Source organism: Augochlora pura, chromosome 3 (genome assembly GCF_028453695.1).
Source record: "Augochlora pura isolate Apur16 chromosome 3, APUR_v2.2.1, whole genome shotgun sequence".
Lineage (NCBI taxonomy): Eukaryota > Metazoa > Arthropoda > Insecta > Hymenoptera > Halictidae > Augochlora > Augochlora pura.
In genome coordinates, this window is record NC_135774.1 from 20,110,214 (window position 1) to 20,129,494 (window position 19,281).

The following is a 19,281-nucleotide window of genomic DNA, read 5'->3' on the forward strand; positions in this document are numbered from 1 at the left end:
TAAAGGGGAAAGTCTGCGGATCGTGTTATTAAAATTAGAAAATGTTTCGTACAAAAATTGTTGAGGTTGCTTTGATAAAACTAATACAGTGATCATTACACAATAATAGAGCGACAGATTCTAAAAATATAATGTAAAAAATATTACTGATTTTAAAAGTATGAAGTAAATTAAACGAATTAATTTTTATTTTATCTGTTCATTAAAAAATTTTTTTCCAAAATAGTTAATTGTTCTTCTATTTATTTATCTTCCGATTTCTACAATCTAATTACTAGATTGCTGATTATTCGTGGAAAATGAAGATTCTCCTTTCAATAATTTCAAAGAAATCTGAATAATATAATAATATTCAATAATCCCTTTAATGTCTTCACTATTTTGTATTCTACCGATATATATTTACATTTTTATATAAATACATGCAACTCACAATCTAGTAATTAAAAATGCGCCGTTCTTATGCATAGAGGCCGTTAAAATCACTATCTTTTCAAGCAGTCGGTAGGGTCGGTGTTCCGATGCTTGCAAAACTATTGTTACGGTTTGAATTGTTTGGATGTAGGGAATTTGATGTGGTTCGGTTGCCCGTGGAGCGCTGAACCGCTCTGCTCGTGAAAGGTTGTAGAGAGTTGTACAACTTTGAATATTTTAAGCAAAAACTGGTACTTTATTGATAGAGCTCTATGATCTACTTTCTTTGACTGTCGAATAAAGTCTGTCTGTATTTTCCCGAGGAAAGCAAGTTTTATTCCTGCGTTCCTTCTGGTTCTTCCTCCCTTGTCCAATAGGAAAATTGGGGTCCTCTAGCTGGATGCTGATTCGTCGGATGGCTCATCTTCTGGTTGCAGATTGGTGGTGATTGGTGGTTCGGCGGTGCGCGTGCGGCTGGGAGTGCGCGACGGTCGAGCGCGCAGGGGCAGAAAGCCCGCCGAAACGAACGGAGTGGGGTATGCCGCGCGCGAAGACCTCGGTTCAAGGACAGCGTGAGAGAGAGAGAGAGGTCAGGGAGAGTTCCGAGAAGTCCCTAACTAATGGTTTTCGACGTTCAACACTTTAGCGGTCCGGATTTGTTACTGTGACTCGTTTAGTTTGTGCAACATTGTAGAGGATCTTACGAAAGCCAACGTGACATTGTCTATACTCCTCGATTAGTCTTGCTAAAGAAAGCAAAGGCTTGACGATGAACTTCGTGGGAACTCTCTCATTGTCTCTTTACATATTCTCAGTTATTCCTCTCGGGCGATACAATGTCTCTATATAAATATGCGATATAAATTTATATATACATTCGAACTTCCCTCCTGCCGCCATAAATTGAAACGTATAGTCTAATAGCGTGGTCGTAATATAAACAAGTGCCTATGTTCGCGTCGCTCATGAAACGTGATAACGTAACACCTCCATCCCCATAAAGAAAAAGTTGTTACACGTGACAACTTTTTGTACAAAATTTAATAATATGGACGCATACAGATAGGACATCTAACGCATTGAGTCGGCAAATAGAAGATTGATAGTTACGGATCAAGACACGCAAAAAGGGGATGGGTGACGATTAATAATTAAATAAAGCGTAGGTGCAAATTATTAAGGTGTGATACAAAACAAATGTGGAAAGGGAAAGCAAATACCTAGTCGGTTGGCCTTATGCAAGCTAATTTGAGTTTGTTAACATGCACGATTTTAAATTTATTGGTCCCTATCTCAATTTCTGCAGTTAAATTAGTTATCATTCGAGTAATTTTGTAAGGCCCGACCCAATTGGGGTCAAATTTCGAGGTTCTAGGTTCTTTTAACAAATATACATCATCGTTTTCTTTAAAGGTACACGGATTCAGTTGTCTGTCGTAGTACGATTTGCTTTTTCTTTTAGCCCTATCAAGATTTTCCGCCGCAGTGGTCTGAGTGGTAGTAATTTTTACAAATAGGTCGTTTAAGTATTGATTGAATGTATGAGGTATCTGTTCCTTAACAAATTCTGACGGGAGAATGGCCCTGACTCCAAATACTAATTCATGTGGTGTGAACCCGGTAGTCTCATGTGTGGAGGTATTATAGGAAAACATTCCGAATCGGATCCATTCGTCCCAATTATTTTTGATGCAGTAATGTTTGAGGTAATCTATAAAATTCCTATGTGCTCTTTCTAGGGAACCTAAAGACTGCGGGTGGAAGGCAGACGAAGTTATCCTCCGTATTTTAAGGATTTTACAGAAATTTTCCATTATCCGGCAGGTGAAATTTGTACCCTGGTCAGTATGAATGATTCTTGGATCCGTTCTATTGAAAATTTATCTTGGTCTATTAGAGTTTTGCTGATTTCGGTTAATCTGTCAGTACTAAGAGGTAGAAAATGTACTAAATTATCTTTTTGCAATAAGAGAGGATTTCTACTGTATTGTATGACGGGGAATAAGGTACTTGTCACGTTTTCAGCTGTTTCAATAACGTTAACTGAATTATTATCCGCGTGAATTTCTTCACTCGTTTGAGTGAGCCGACTGCCCAGGCTACATCCCTATCTTCCCCTTTGCAAACTTGGCATAAAAAATCGTTGTATTCCAGGTGCCTTTAAGCACATACGGAACGGCGGTCTCCCCGCAACCGCGTTGAACAAGCTCAAGCTGCTGGCCCCGCGAAGTTAGTCCACGCGATTGTGTGACCCATCGCTGGTGACCTTGACTATCCGCCACAGTCCCTGAAGCGACCACTTGGGGTTCAGGGTCGTTCAGCCAACAGGAAAAAGCTTTGGATGCCTGGGGTACCTTTCTTCCCTAACTAACGATTTTAGGGCGCCCATATGCGGCCTCGGTTTTATTTGCGACGGCGTTCCCACGCGTAAGGAAAGCAGAAGCTACAATTATTTCGTTTTTGGAATAACATATCGTTGTCTGTCTCATTGGAATCCGGATTCGAAGACGGTGTCAAGTCTGCGCAAACAAGCACCCTCTCGGAATCTTTAGAATCCAAATGAGTAAAAGTTTCGACTATATATAGTCGATCTAATATAAAATAGTATATCTAAATAACCTGACGTGACAAGTTGAATTTGGATCTACAGGGTTTCTGGGTTCAATATTTTACCATCTGAACTGGCGACTCACGTTAGATGTTGTTTTGTTTTATATACACTGTGGAAAGCCACACCAATGGAGGAGAGAGCGGGCGAACCCGGTGTGTTGATGTGTTCTACTCTACAAGTAACGAGATTCGAGAGAGTGTATGGTAATTTTATTCAAGATTCAAAGAACGTGGCGATAAAGAACGAAAAGAGAATATATGGATTAGCGAGGACACGCGACGACGGGTAAAAAATGATTCGAGACCCGTACTTGTACACGTGCGCATCCCGCACGATACCAAACATCAAAAAGTTCGTTCCCATCAGACATCAAAGCGTTCGTTCTCACACACTCTGTATATGTACTATGTAAGAGTAGAGACATCATCGATAACCTCACACAGGTTCCAAAATCTCCCTGGGGCTATATATATATATCCGGCGTATAATATAATCAACAACACACGGTCGCACAATTCCATTTACGGTTTTGTGTCAAATTTTCCTTTTGCGTCCATTGCATCTTTGGTACAGTCTCTATTCTGGATTGGATTTCTGGGTTCGTTTGATTCTATTGGATTGGATTCTGGATTGGATTTCTGGGTTCGTTTGATTCTATTGTGAGGATATCTGCCCTGTCCCTTTTAATTCGAAAATCCTGTCGACCTGATTCCTGTTTCATTCGTTTATCTGCCCGGGTAGCTAGCATAATCGCGGTGTCTAAATCGGGTGTGTCTAATCCCGATATGGCGGATGTAACATAACTGGGTAGTCCCTTCAAGAAAGTGTTGATTGCCTTTTCGGTAAAAAGAGAGGTCAACGCGCCTAGAGGTTCCAGAGGGTGTGCAATCTTCGCGTTTTGTATACCCTTATACAATGCAATTTCTATCCTTTTCCCGAAATCGCTAATGCTTTCGCGGTCTGCACATCGACACCCTGCTAAGTCATCTAGCGTTTGTTCTAAACTAATATCCTTTTGTAAGCTGATTTTATTAGGTCGGTTAATTCTTCTATAGTTTTGGGGGTTCTAGTTTTTGCAATTCTAAAATATTCATTCTGTTGAATTTTACTCCTAGCCAGGGTTAATAATAGATCCTTATTTTCAGGCCCTACTATAGAAATAGCCGTCGTGCATTTTTCTACAAAGAGATCTACTGAATTTTCCTGCCCAGTGAAGGGGGGAATGAAATTAATTAAGAAGGTTGCTAGCGTAATAGAATTATGCGATATTCCTACACGAGGTTCGTATTACGCGGTCATTCTCTACCGTAAGGATTTCGCGGCCACTCAGATCACTTTCAGAGATTTCCTGACGTTTTAAATATCTAGCGCGTAAAGGCGGCATTTTTATCAATGAGATGACGGGTAGTCTTACGTCTATAGAAATCGCTCGTTGCCGTTGTTTGATGTCCTTGTAGTTGTTCCCAGGGATGATTCGTCTCCGCTACGTCCAGGGATGGCGAGGTCCACGTAGTGTTGCTGTCGTTCCCAGGGATGATTGGTTCCGGATGTTGAGTTGCAGGACTCCTTCCTCCGTTGGTTGTACGTGCTTGTGATTTATGGCTTCGTTAGCATGGATTGCCAAAATCACCCGTCTCCGGTATTTACCCTTATGCTCTTGGGGAAACCATGCAAAACCCAAGAGAGAGAGGTGCACTTTTCACGAGCCGGCAAATGTTGTTTTAAACAATCCCACCGCTGTCACCAGTGTTACGGTTTGAATTGTTTGGATGTAGGGAATTTGATGTGGTTCGGTTGCCCGTGGAGCGCTGAACCGCTCTGCTCGTGAAAGGTTGTAGAGAGTTGTACAACTTTGAATATTTTAAGCAAAAACTGGTACTTTATTGATAGAGCTCTATGATCTACTTTCTTTGACTGTCGAATAAAGTCTGTCTGTATTTTCCCGAGGAAAGCAAGTTTTATTCCTGCGTTCCTTCTGGTTCTTCCTCCCTTGTCCAATAGGAAAATTGGGGTCCTCTAGCTGGATGCTGATTCGTCGGATGGCTCATCTTCTGGTTGCAGATTGGTGGTGATTGGTGGTTCGGCGGTGCGCGTGCGGCTGGGAGTGCGCGACGGTCGAGCGCGCAGGGGCAGAAAGCCCGCCGAAACGAACGGAGTGGGGTATGCCGCGCGCGAAGACCTCGGTTCAAGGACAGCGTGAGAGAGAGAGAGAGGTCAGGGAGAGTTCCGAGAAGTCCCTAACTAATGGTTTTCGACGTTCAACACTTTAGCGGTCCGGATTTGTTACTGTGACTCGTTTAGTTTGTGCAACATTGTAGAGGATCTTACGAAAGCCAACGTGACATTGTCTATACTCCTCGATTAGTCTTGCTAAAGAAAGCAAAGGCTTGACGATGAACTTCGTGGGAACTCTCTCATTGTCTCTTTACATATTCTCAGTTATTCCTCTCGGGCGATACAATGTCTCTATATAAATATGCGATATAAATTTATATATACATTCGAACTTCCCTCCTGCCGCCATAAATTGAAACGTATAGTCTAATAGCGTGGTCGTAATATAAACAAGTGCCTATGTTCGCGTCGCTCATGAAACGTGATAACGTAACACTATACATAAACTTACGGTCCGTGCAAACATTTCATGCACCACACTTAGGAACTAATAAAGATTGCATGCAATGCTTTTTCCTGTTACAGGATCTGAATTACCGACTCTATAGAAAATACTGTGGCACGATGGCGAACTCTTCCCAAATGGAACGGTCAACTAGTGAACTACGTCTAACTGCAACAGAGAATAGTGTGCTGAGGTGGCTGATTCACAATATTGTCAGCTTTTCAAAATGTAATATTGTCACGGTATATCCTTATGAAAATTACCGATGCTTGTGAGAAAACCGTTCAAGCGATTTCTTCCGTTTTTGCAGGTGACAGAACGGAATCAAACTCCGAGCTACAACATTTCTATTTCATATACTTATATTAAAAAATTATGTTGCTGTTTATTCACTTGTTAAAAAATCTATTTCTAATTTTTTTTACATATTGCTAAATACAAAATGAAACCAAACCTCCACGATAACCTTAACAACAGCAAGCAACTAAGACAAGTTATCTCATTCCTGAAAGATTCAAGTCTCTACAGAAAATTCTAATATCCCCAACTAAAAGTCGTCGCTAATAACCGCAAGTGCAGTTGATGCGACGTAAAATATTAGTGAAAAAAAAAAATGGTTACAAACATTGAAATTGTATTTTTTAATTACAATTCTCATACATATGTGTGTGCCGGTCGCCTTTTTAAATGCATTTTTTAAAATTTTCATTATAGGCTCGAATAAAAAAAGTAAAAAGGGGAAGAGTTTATTTACATTCTTTTTATTCCAATTAATAGCAAAATTAGAAAAATATCATCGTACAGAGAAATAGTTCCTCTAACATATACAGGGTGTACCAAAATTATACATACTCCGGAAAATGGGGCTTTCCTGGGGCCATTTGAAGTAATATTTTCCTTTTCCGAAATGCGATCCGTGGATTTGTCAACGAGTTATTAATGAAAAAAGATAGGTGCGCGCGCACGATTCAACCTGATGCTACGCGCGCGAACCAACCGAATGAAGCCACTCTGCGTTCGAGTAACAAACAAGGATTTCATGAATTTCCTATTAATTCCAAAAATTTCACAAATATTATTAATAAAAAACTTACCCATTCAGTTGTAAATGTTGTAATCCAGAAGTTGTAATCCACGTACGTAAAACGGCACAGATTACACTAACGTTCACTTTCACTTCACTATTATTCCACACTGATCACGAATTATTCAATGACGAGGAAAATGCAATCCGCGATTTCGTTTACGAGTTAAAACAGTGACGACAGTTTCGGGTCGTGCTCGAACTAATGAACAAATCACAGAACGCGACCTTTATTTAGTTAGTCGACCCGAATTTAGTCGAGAGTACATTTTTTGCTCGGACATGTCGGCCATGATTCATGATGTCGGTGCACTGACCCCGTACAATGATTGGCTGATCTCAGGTCAATGACCATATTGAGCAAGGGATGCGATCGGAGGGTCCTGGAGTATGAATTGTATGGTTAAAACGGAATTGGTTTTTGCAGCACTGTCACTAAACACTGACCACTTACTTAATCATTGATAATTACGAGTTGTGACGATATCCGACGAGGTGTTCTCCGTTTGTACCACCTCGAGGAGGCGTAGTATTTCGACGGTGTTGCACTTCTGGATATTCGCAATCCACGAGCGCTCAAAAAATTCGGAACTGCTATTTTAAGACGTTTCGTAGCCGCGCGTACAATATCAATTGTTCGGTGACAGATATTGTCACCCCCTGAATTTAGGGTTACTCGAATCAATGTGTCGAAGGTGACTCTTCATGCAGGTCATCGCGGTCAATCTCTGAAAATTCTTGCTATTTTTTTACTGTTCGATCAGTTCTATTCTCGGAACGATCGATTCCAAATGACCTTTCGATTATACCTACAGTTAATACTGTTGAAACTTTCAAGTGTATCTCATGATCATCTGGAATTAGAGTAGAGTCTAAATTATTCAAATTACTGAGAACAATATGAATGACCGAATAATAAAACAGTTATAAAATATATATATAAGCATAAAGATTTAATCTAACATTGCATATATACATATATATGTATATCATTTTATAATAAATACCGTTACTCTTGGATTATTTTACATTTGTACCAGAATTAAGTATTATTATTGAGTTATTGTAGAGTATATTATTCGAATTGTTTCGAATAAATATAAATCTAGAATAATTATTCAAATGAATTCTTTTTAGTAGAATATTTTATTCGAATAACAATTATTCTTTATTGGCAACAATAAAATTAATTTAAATTATGTAGATAAATTGTTCTTCTATTGAATATTTATTGGATAACGACGAATGAGATTTCATCCCTTCTATCCTTATCGCTTATTCGTCGTTTCAATAAAATTTTGCTCAATTCTTATTTATACTATGTTACACGTGTTGGCTTAACAGCAAATTAGACATCCGAAACTCTGATAATCGAGGTTTTACTCGATTTACTTTATTATTATGTTTCCCGGCTCCTGATGAGATACTGAAATGTTTGAAAGAAGCTATGAAAATAGATGAAAAAGACATGTCTTACAGATCTCTGATCCTCTCGATTATATTTTCGAATATCGCCACAATTTACTCCCAAGTGTGATGACAATCGATTTGCAGCAAGTTTGCACGAGCTTACGTGCTGTTGCGTATAGATTGCTGCACTAGAAAGTGCATGCGCATTGGACACCTTGATCCTGTGGCTACCTCGCATTGACCACAACGTGAAATTTTATGTTCAATTTTGAAAAATTAGATTGATCAGTAAATAGGCTGTTGGTAGTCTTTTGTTAGAAATAATATGCGCTTAACCGTTTGATTACAAACGAGTCGTGTTTGTTCCATGAACTTACAGAAAATTACTTAACGGAGCTGTTTAATTAGTAGACTGCAGACTTTAGAACAACATAAAAATTCTTCGCATTAATTGCAATATGCCGGAGATACATACACATTTTTTTCTGGTTTCAATAGCTTTAATGTGTAGAAGGTAATACAACAGTTTCAAATTTCTTAAATGCTACTACTGTTTTGTATACAATCTATCCTTTCTCTTATAAATGCATCAAAGCCGTTGTTTTTGTTTTCATATCTCTTGTACTATGTTTCAAGAAATTATTAATATAATCTGAATAAAATGACATTCATACCTTCATATCTATTTATTTTGTATTTATTTATAATGTTGTAATGACTGATTGTTGTAATAGCTGAATATAAATTAGCAATCGCCTCTGTAAGGGAAGTATATTAAGTAAAAATTAAACAGTTCCGATAGGAAAATATGAATAAAAAGTAAGTAATAGGGGGCAGGATATCCACCCTTCGTCAAATTTATTGAAGCATATATATTACAAGAATTGTTGTAACTTTACATTATTCTCATACAAAATTGTTTATTGTAACTGAAGAATAAAATTAAACAATAAAATACAAAAGAATTGGTAATCGTGTATGCGCGCGCGCGCGTGTGTGCGCAACATTCTAATTGCTGCTTTTCTTTGTGAAACTATCATTTGCGTTACACCTATTTAATTCTGTAAATAAATCGGACCTATAAGTGTGCAGATACCGGAAATGTTTCGTGTGGTTTCTCGTTCAGGATTATCTTAAATGAAATCTTTTGTATTAGTTCACAAACTCAGTGTACAAAATTGATACCAGTACAAGGTTTTACATATTTAATTGGTACATTTAATGTTTTTCTTATTTGTATTTATCTATGGTTACAACTGCGTGCTTTCTTTGTTCATCAGTTTCAGCTAGAAAATGCAGTAGCAAGTGCATTTAGAAACGTTGAAAGATTTTGTAAACCCTTTGCAGACGGGGACATTTTACCTGGAAGTCGAAAACAGTTTCTTCGACTATAATGTTTGTATTCTATATAACTTTAATGCGCTTTATACGTACGAAATTGCATTATGTGATTTATGCAACAGTTACATAATTATCTCGGTTACAACAGCTGATGGTTACAAATGTCAGCTTAGAGCCGCTCTTCGATTGCAAAGGATTAATAAACGAATAATATCGAAACAGTTTGAAGTTTCGGTACAGTACATCCATCTGTAATCAATGATGAAGAATTGTTTAAATGTACATGTATTTATTTAAATGCTACTGAAATAAAGTAACGTGATTGATCCGCGATAGACAAAACGCAATTTCATTCGATTTTCGTAAAAATCTTTTCGCTGCATTTACTAAACATGTTGCACGATAAAACGCAACCTCAAGTTGGTGGTCAAACAGGTAATAAGATACAGGATGTTATACAGGAAGTTCCACCACATCCTCCTAACACTCTAAACTTATATCCTTGCAATTATCGCTTATTTCTTTTTCTACGTTTAACTGTTTCGCAAATGAACGTTTCTAAAACAAAGTCAAGTTCGAACTTAAGAAGGACAATTTTTATATCAGTGAAATTCACGAACTTCGTTAAATAAAATTATGTTTCAGAAATGTGTACCGTGTGCATGACGGTTTGCCAATCAAAATCACGCAAACGTTTCGTTACCTATACTGTCAACAAATATTGTTATTTCACTATACAGTCTCTGATTCGTTAGGTCTACAGAAAAAACTGATGTGTCTATAGACAGAGTATTTGAAAAAAAGTACATCGATAAAAATTAACGAATAAAATTTGAATTGATCTCGAGCACGCCCGGCTATATTTTTGTCGAGGAAACCCGCCCCTTCGAGCGTGAATAAAGGTGCATCTATCTTTAATAAAGTATCGAGTAGCTTGTCATCGAGAATGACAGATATTTCTTCAACGAGATTACGTTGCATCGCAACGAAAACAATGTTACATTTGTTTTAGAAGTCACGCGTTGTACAGTTTCGCTCAAGCCAAAATCGTTACCGTGGACCGCATAGAATTTCGAGATCTGCTTATCTTCGGGGCTATCAATACTCTCGATAATGATACCATCTCTAGGACGTGGATATGGTAATTCACTTTGTCACTTGCCAATAATGATGCGGTGAACTGATGTTATCTACGTTCTTTGTGTAATTCAACAAGACACTTGGCCAAATTACGTCGTTGTCGCCCATGATCGGGGACTGTTTCACTTTTCTGGACGCTCTTCGAGTTCGCCAACTGTCGAGACGATTCTTGGCTTCGTCGTTCTTGCGCGTCTCTTCAGCAGCGTCCTCGTCCTTGGTAATGTAGCCCAAAAGTGGCTGTTGGTTCTTGAGATTCGCGTTTTCAACGAATTTCGTGCCCTCCGTGCTGTTATTATTACTCTCTTCGTTGGCCTCGAGGATCGTTAAATTATTCTCTTCGTCGACCACAGGACCATGACCAACGGCGGGATCGTCGTTCAAATCAAGCTTCGTCAGATCGACGTTGGACCAAGTGACCGAATCAAAATTGACCTGTTCTTGAACGGAGGCTGTCGTGGTAGCGAAGATGTTCTTGATATTCTCGCTGGTGAGTCCATCTTCGATTAGCTGATTAGCTATGAAATCCGACACGGACTTCACGTCCCACTCTACGAGCTCCTCGCTGCTGACGGAGATCCTGTCTTCCTGCTCGTTCTTCGTCTCCTCGGCGAGATCCTTCTTGCTGTTCTTAATATCGCCGATCGTCTTGAAGTAGATGCTGTGGTCGTACCGGTACGTCTCCAAACAGTTGCTGTCCAGGTGACTGTTCGATTGGTAGTTGAACGTGCCGCAGCAATTGATCTTGGTCTCCTCCGGTCGGGACTTTCGCCGGGACTTTTTGAACGTGTGAAACCGTGGACTCCAGGACATGTCTTCGATGATCAGCTTGTTCGAGGAGATACTCCAGCGCGGCTCCTGGCCGGTCTGCATGGTCATCCGCCCCCGGGACAGCCTTTGCGACCGCAAACGGTTATAGCCCCTCGCGTACGCCGCCCATCTCTCGATCCTCTGCAAAACGTACTCGGTTTCCTCGTTCCACCATTCGGTTAAACCTTTCTGCAGCATAGCGCCGACGTCCTCCGTCATCGCTGCCAACGGCGATGGTAGCCGTGGCTCCGACATGCGAACTGCCGGACACCGGCAGCTCACTTCGGAATCCGACAGGAACCGACCGAACGTCTCAGACCAATTGAATTCTCGAAGGAAACGTCGCTACGATTTATAGGATTCCTTCGAAGCACTGCAAAGACCGAAGCCATCGCGGGAACTGTCGTAATCCCTGACCGTGACCTCGTCCGTACGAACGTTAAATTCGGTTTGTCGCGTAACCTATTGCAGTTCCATCGGCATTGATTGCAACGACTGTGCCAGGCGAGAAGCTCCGTGAAAAACCGCCCGCTTAGCCGATATGAATAGCGATCGCGAGCGGATCAATGAATGCAAAAACAGATTATTAATTATGCCTGCACGCTGCGAAAGCTTCTGAATGAATGCGGCGTCCATCGTCGTGTGAAATTAATATACGGCGATGCGCAGAAATGGCGTTTCCGTGATTAGATTTTTCGTGCACCGAAGCAGGCAAAGAATTCATTCGCTATTGCTATTGAAATGTTCAAATATTCTTCGAATAAATTCATTCGTCAGACTCGCTGTAGTAAAGAACATGTCGCAAAATCGATATAATCGCACGTGAGGATTTTTCCGAGTTTTGCGTTTAACGCAAGCGCAGCAAACATTGTGCTGTTGTGTATAAAATCACTTAAAGAAACTGCGAATTTATTAAATGCAATCGTTGACATTTAATTAAAAAAATCAATGAGATAGGAGAACATGTCTTGTAATTAAATCATATAGCGCGTTTCAGTATCGATGGTACGAACGACATGAAAAAAGCAAATCGGAAATAACGAATACAAATTTTTCACCTGAGGCTTCGTTGTCGGGAAAATCGACTTTGGATATTCGGCGAGCTCGCGTACACACGTAACTATGGTTTAGATTTTAGATAGATGGATTTCGATAAAAGTCACCTGTAAATACTACTAATACCATTAGCATCGATACGATATGCTGCGTTACACGCTTACGACGCCTCAACTGAACAAATTTTATTCTCCTTTTCGATTTCATGCAACATCTGCTAAATATGGATATTATTCATTTCTTCGAAATCGAAATCAAATTGAATTCTTTTATTATTAAAGTCTAGAAACGGAAGTGAATAAAGACAATAAAAGAAACAAAAATTATCTAGTCCTATTAAGGAGAATATTAAGGACAAATAACTGCTAATCAACGCAGCTTGAAAGGAGTCGTAGTGCAAGGGGTTAATATGCTTAACTGAAATAATAAGCGAACTTCTGCTGCTGCCACTTTTTACAAAATATTTTTGGGGATAATTGGTGCTTTTGCTCATCGATTGAAAAGTAATCCGCATGAAAGTAGCGGTCGGTTATTCCTGAACGGGGGCGTCTTGTAAGTCTACGAAGTGGTCACGATAGACAAAGAAAAGCGAAGATAAGTCGAGGTAATACGGTTACTCGAGCTGCCAATCGTCGATTACCGCCGCGGAATATTGAGCATTCATCAGCGGAGGCGTCTACGGCGTGGCAAATTGTTTATCAAGCCGGAGCTACGTGAATTAAAATTCAAAGAGCTCAACGTTCCACCGAGGTTCCGGGGATGATCGAGTTCACGTATAAAAAGCGATGTCGAAACTGTGGACGGTGCATTCTTCCATCTATTTCAGATCCTCCACCATACAGGTGAACAGCGTTCTCTCCGTATTTTATGTGGTTTCGTTCCGTTTTTAATTGAACAACGATATTCTATTTATTGGTTCTTTATTCTCGGACAATGATCGTTAGTTGACAAATTAATCCTCTGTACTAGGAGAATTTTTTCTCAGATCAATTACGAGAAATCAGAACGTGTATTTATTCGTAAAGTAGTCATTAACGCTTCAAATAAAATAGCAAATTATACAACGTTGGAAATAAATAGACTACGCACGTGAAACAAAATTTTTAATTCGGAAAGTGTAATTATCAGCAGTTTTGTCGTGCCAAACAGTTAATATTATTTATACATTATTCATCGAAAGTTTGATATTAGGCTTCTCATTGATTGATGCTGTATGGAAGTTAATAATTATTATAAAACAAATTATTAATATTTCGTGTAACTTGTTCGTCGTTGCTAAAAAATTGGTTGAAAAATCCCTAACTATGAATCAATTTTGAAAAATCATTATATAATTGCCGATAGATAGTGCGTTATGTTATGGTACGGTAGATTATTATTTGAAAACATTTTACGTTTCATACGAATTATTTTTAGAAATGGTCATACTAATCATTTTCATTCGACGTCTTAATTAATTAGCCTCATCATTAACAAAAATGTTTTTCTTATCTTTCAGACATGAATTTAACGTTTGCATTGTTTTGCATGATGGCAGTCGTCTGGTTATGTTCCGGAAAATGCGATGCTGCTCCCGAACTCGCCAATAATATTTATCGGAAATTCCGAAGTCGCCCTTTGATTCGAGGGTAATTATGCAATGCATTCTGTTTACATTATTAAATATATTATTTTGTTGCTTATTCTTTTCCTCGTTCTTAGTGCTTCTACAGTAAAACGATTGTTAACTTTATTCATAATGTACGCCACTGCTGAGATTCTCATTCCGATTAAATTCTTTTGACGTAAAAAAAAAAATTAATACATTTTCACTGTATATTTTCTGATTTTATTATTGCATAAAAGTATGTTTTAACGATTTCGCTAATTCTCATTTAGTTATTTACATTTTTAAGTCACAACCCAGATTACGATTATTAACGTTGTAATATAATTTGTGTCATTTGTTACAAATCGAAGTGAATTCGTTTCAATAATTCTGTGGCTATTTGTAATAAGTAATCATTTAATGCATTCATTCAACTACATCCTAGCATACAGCAATTACGTATTTATTAGAAAAAGCGTCGTTAAAACAAATTCTACAGACTCGAATAAATGATGTAATTTGAAACATTACTAATACGAAGTGATCAGAACATTAAGCGGCAATATTTTAGAATTGCAAATACGTGACTTGCAGCGTTCTACCTTGCAGCCACAGGATCATTATTTTGAAAAATCTAATACACTTTGAACTAACGTAATAAATTTTAATCGAAACAATTTTGCATTTATTTCGAGAGATTTCGTAGATGTTCAGTAGTTTATTTCTTCTTTTAATTATTTTAATCAGTCGACGATAATTTAGCATAGTAACGTAGAAACTGTGTTTTTTTCTGTTTTTTATTTAATCATTAATGAATTTTATAAAACTGTTTATCAGTATTTATCTTTATTAACGAAGACTAGATAGAGATTAGAGAAATCGATTGTTGATATTCATTTTAATCCATATACAAGTACAATGCTCTATTATTTTTGCGTCAACCCTTTTTTTTATCGTCTACACAAATTTTCTGCAAAATCTGTTATCGGTACAGAAAGTACAGTTTTATTTTACACATAATTTCATATACACGAATGCATGGATGCTGATATTGTTGATAAGTGAATTGTTCATTTCATATCGTACACTTTTCTTCAGCTATAACACTTCTCTGAAAATAGTAGTGAAAACTAAAATGGGTTACTAATGAAAGGGTTGCTTACGCGTAATGGTGTTTGATGTACTGTGTCACGATTTAACTTTTAATAATTTGACACATGTAACTGTATCGATTTTACTGGCAGTGTTTATAATATTATTCGACTGAATTCCATTTATTTACAGATATACCGTGGAAAATTCTTTCGGCGAAGGGTTCGACGATTACGGACACATGAGATTCGGAAAGCGGGAACAATTCGATGATTATGGTCACATGCGATTCGGAAGGCGTCACGAATGAATAGTTATGGTAGTTACCGATTATAGATGCAATTCTGTAGTGATGTTTCACTGTTGTTGCTATAAGAGTCACTTTATTTAGACTCTAGACAAAATATATTTTACATCCCAGACTTGCATTTCGTTAATTCATCCCTTGCTACATTCACAATTAGTTTAACATGTTGAAATATGAATCATGTCACACGATCTTGTGGCTAAACTCCAGATTTTATGCGTTTATGGTAAAAATGAGTAGATTGGTTTATTAAAGTAGGAATATTAACATTTTTTAAATACATCATTCATTCATTTATTTATTCTTTAAACCGGGCGGTTTATTTTGAACTGATCAGAATTATTAAATAAAAAAAGAAATTTTTATTTGGTTACTGTTCCCCGTAATTGATGTAACAAATTTTTATCCAAACTAAATAAATTATAATCGATAAAATCATCATAAGAAAAATTAAGATTTAATGTTATACGTGAGATATAAATCTTCTATAAAAGTCATAAATTGTATATTTAACAAAGTTATCTTACTTGATGTTCTACGCTTCTAAATTATTTTCCATTGACAATAATATACGTATCGTTATTATAGTTACTAATAAATAAAGCTAAATCCTCTCTCTTTAATCACTTTATTCTTAATCCGAGTATTTTAAATCGCACACAACGTTTAATTGTTCAAGCAGAATAACATTTTCGAAATGTCATCTAGTCAGATATGCTTGGATCAATTTTCTTCGGTAATTCGTAGTCTTATAAGTGTTAATAGTTTCTCTACCGGTAGTTGCTAATGTTCCTTTTAGAAAACAAAATGAAATAATTGCGGACTCCTTGATAAATTGTTCGATAACTACAAAACGTTCTCGGGAGTAATATAATTTGCAAAGATCCGTTCGAAATTATTGTTTAGAAGGAAATTATTCTGTTTATTTTAGTTGTAGCTTTGCTGTTATTAAAAAAGCATATTGTCAAGCTTCTGGTAGCTAAAACGTTGAAATATCCAAGAAAAGTAGCGTGTAATTATTCATGTCCCGTGTCGACGAGACAAGTGGTCTCTTCGGGTGAGCTATTCGCGGCAGTGAATTCACCCAATCTGCCTCTTTTCGATTTCAAGTCCGCTATTTTATGATGGAGCTCCATGTCGTCGTCCAAAAATGTATAATAACCGTCCCGTTTCTCCAAGTCCTGAAGAGCATAACCGATTGTCCGTCGATTTAAAAGCCACGGGACCGGCGGCGGCGGTGGCGGCGGAGGCTTCCGTTTCGCAGGGTAAGGTAGCCTATAGTGAAGTTCCTGCGTCGTCCTGTAATCCATGGTACGCGCAGCTTCAGGATCAAACAATGCTTCCGAAACGGACGTAAGCTTCTTCTCCTCGGTCCTATCGAAAAAATTATTGCTGTTAAACTGCAGATCTTTATGCATTTACCAGAAGTGCAAGCTCTTCGAATGCTAAAAGACTTATAAAACGACAAAGTCGCACAACGGTTTTATTTTCTTTTTATAGTGTTATAGTTTATAGTTATAATCTTGTAGTACTGTTTTAGTATTTTAGTGCAAAAATGGTGTTTTCATAATCATTGCTGGTTTACCGTGTTAGCCAAGAAACAAAATTTCGAGAAGGCGCGACTCTCGGTGATTCGAACCAAAACTTGGATGTTGAGTCGAAATTTTGTCGGACTCGTTAATATCGCTCTGTTATAAAATAAGCTGCATTTGAACGCAAGCCTAATAGAACGTAAAATAGATCGTCAATACATACACCTCCGATGCGAGTGCCTTCATATTGAGTAGCCTTCGTTGAGGAATAATAGGCGCATAGAGATGCTTCAGTTCTATCTGGGACATCATTGCTTGCGTTTCCGAGATTCCGGTGGTCGAATCATCTGGGCCTAGTCGTAGATACGATGACTTGTAAAGACTTCCGTCGGGTGGAAAAATGTTTTTGTTGTCCCTGGGTTCTGCTAACATGGGCATTTGCCTACAAAAATGTAGTATTAGCACTCTTTTAATTCTTAATTTAAAATATGACATTAATTAGCCGTATTAAACGATAGTAACAATTTTGCTCTACATCTGTTTTTATGCTACGACATTTACTAAATGTTTTATATGGTATTAGTATTAAGGACAAAGTTTTGCCTATATCCATTGTCGTGTTCAATAAAATAATTTCTTTAAATAATAATTTATAATAATTATAGATAAGACATTAATAAATCATTTTTATAATGAAATCTACGGTATTATCGTTCGTATGTATTTTATAATCAAGAGAGAAATGTGATAAACGATTAGTTAGATTATTGTATTATATTGTATATGTTATTATTTATTTCACCACTTGTTTCATATACGTATACTTACGGAAGCATGGCTAACGTGTAGTGTTGTGCACAAAGAAAAGAACTTAAAAAGAACTTTTCTTTCTTTGCGTATTGCTTATTTACTATCGAGTGATTATTTATTAATGCGTATCCTCGAAAAAAGATGGGTTCTAACGCACAGTGGTTACTACGTTAACACATTGCAGGGTGTACTAATCAGCGAGTGTTGCTACGCAAAACAAGACGAGAATTTCACCCCCCTTAAGCACAATAGTAATCGAAGAACAAGTATTCCAATAGCTTAGGGTGATATTTAAAAAAAATCCGTTGTAATATATTTCATAGATATTATAATTTTATTTATTACAGTTTCTTTGATTATATTTGTTTCTGTTATGTGCTTACGTTATGAAATTATTATATATTATACTATAAGTTAAATATTTAATGACAACTACAATATTCTGAACATCTATACAGTTCATTTTTGTTGAATTATTATGATAGAGATATTATTATCCACAGACTTACCAATCATGAATTTTTACTTTCTCATTGTACGTAGCAGGAACGTGAAAAATAATTGGTTCCAATGTTTTTTCTTCATCCGGACAAGATGGAAATACAGTCTGTAATATAATTATAATTTGGTGAAAGCATAATACAATTGTATAATTTCTTCGATTTATTTTCTCGTCGAAATTACAAAGCAAATATCACAAAAACTTACACTTATCGTTGGTTTCTTGTGTGCCGACATTTTCCCTCCTTCTGTTTCTAATCGAAACTAATTGGCAACACATAAATCAGTGATACTTCTCAAAATGACGTAACGGCACGATGGAAAAAAAATTAAAAACTAGAACATTCTGAACGTAGCATTAAACATAAAACATTATCGATAACGTCTCACGGGGTATTCATTTTTATTACTTCACATGTTTACATTTAATCGCGACTAATTACAGTCGATCAACACTGCATAATTGCATATTATTGACAAGAAACATTATTGAAAACGTGATACATTTAGAATAATTTTTTGCATTTCTATCCAGTATATCGAATTTGTGAAATAATAAATCGGCATGGCGCACGAGTCGCTGAAAGAGATTATATCACGAAAATGTAGAAAAGTGATTGTACCTATGGAACCGTATGATGAAGAAGAAGAAGAGGAAGCGGAAGCAATTGAGGAAGATGAATTTGGTGGAACGGAAGAAGAGTTGCCGCTTCAGGACATTCTGGCAGATAAACGTCGCAAATATAATGTCAAGGAAGAATTCATGTACCTTCTCTACAATGACCTGTTACAATATTTTACAAAGAGGTAGTTATTATTATTTTCACTCTTCTCCTTTACATTAAATTCAGTATTTGTTTTCGAAATCGCAAATTCGTATAAGGAACTTTCGCAAATATAAATATATATAATTTCACTACATTATAAACTAATTATATATGATTATAGTTAAAATAACTGAGACGATT

General features: G+C 37.2%; 3 protein-coding genes and 1 long non-coding RNA gene across 22 annotated transcripts; 2 read left to right on the forward strand and 2 right to left on the reverse strand.

The window, feature by feature from the left end:
* The first annotated feature begins 1,013 nt into the window (after nt 1-1,013).
* Nucleotides 1,014-4,976, forward strand: LOC144478996 (uncharacterized). 19 transcript variants are annotated; one of them, XR_013495444.1, is made up of 6 exons: nt 1,032-1,576; nt 1,932-2,052; nt 2,154-2,255; nt 2,569-3,667; nt 4,171-4,305; nt 4,483-4,976. It is a non-coding gene; the product is annotated as an uncharacterized LOC144478996 (long non-coding RNA). The 19 variants fall into 19 exon arrangements; XR_013495441.1 differs by having other exon boundaries at nt 1,031-1,595; nt 1,877-2,255; XR_013495443.1 differs by having other exon boundaries at nt 1,031-1,595; nt 1,932-2,255.
* A 3,983-nt stretch (nt 4,977-8,959) lies between these two features.
* On the reverse strand, nt 8,960-11,843 carry LOC144467873 (uncharacterized). Its single transcript, XM_078176859.1, has one exon. The coding sequence runs from the start codon at nt 11,680-11,682 to the stop codon at nt 10,627-10,629; it is 1,056 nt and encodes a 351-aa protein (XP_078032985.1). The 5' UTR covers nt 11,683-11,843; the 3' UTR covers nt 8,960-10,626.
* A 2,140-nt stretch (nt 11,844-13,983) lies between these two features.
* Nucleotides 13,984-15,566, forward strand: Dsk (Drosulfakinin). Its single transcript, XM_078176851.1, has 2 exons — nt 13,984-14,111; nt 15,356-15,566. The coding sequence occupies exons 1-2, from the start codon at nt 13,984-13,986 to the stop codon at nt 15,471-15,473; spliced, it is 246 nt and encodes an 81-aa protein (XP_078032977.1). The 3' UTR covers nt 15,474-15,566.
* Nucleotides 15,567-16,486: 920 nt separating this feature from the next.
* Nucleotides 16,487-18,377, reverse strand: LOC144467702 (uncharacterized). Its single transcript, XM_078176618.1, has 3 exons — nt 18,322-18,377; nt 17,226-17,444; nt 16,487-16,844 (listed from the first exon to the last, which is right to left on the reverse strand). The coding sequence occupies exons 2-3, from the start codon at nt 17,438-17,440 to the stop codon at nt 16,487-16,489; spliced, it is 573 nt and encodes a 190-aa protein (XP_078032744.1). The 5' UTR covers nt 17,441-17,444; nt 18,322-18,377.
* Nucleotides 18,378-19,281: the final 904 nt, after the last annotated feature.

What these genes read in the sequence shown, in the direction of transcription:
- LOC144467702 (XM_078176618.1), bottom strand. Translation starts at nt 17,440, where the DNA reads ATGCCCATGTTAGCAGAACCCAGGGACAACAAAAACATTTTTCCACCC. An exon ending in AAGGCACTCGCATCGGAGGT is followed by an intron (nt 16,845 to 17,225) that starts GTATGTATTGAC and finishes TTTTTTCGATAG; the next exon opens with GACCGAGGAGAAGAAGCTTA.
- LOC144467873 (XM_078176859.1), bottom strand. Translation starts at nt 11,682, where the DNA reads ATGTCGGAGCCACGGCTACCATCGCCGTTGGCAGCGATGACGGAGGAC.
- Dsk (XM_078176851.1), top strand. Translation starts at nt 13,984, where the DNA reads ATGAATTTAACGTTTGCATTGTTTTGCATGATGGCAGTCGTCTGGTTA. An exon ending in AGTCGCCCTTTGATTCGAGG is followed by an intron (nt 14,112 to 15,355) that starts GTAATTATGCAA and finishes ATTTATTTACAG; the next exon opens with ATATACCGTGGAAAATTCTT.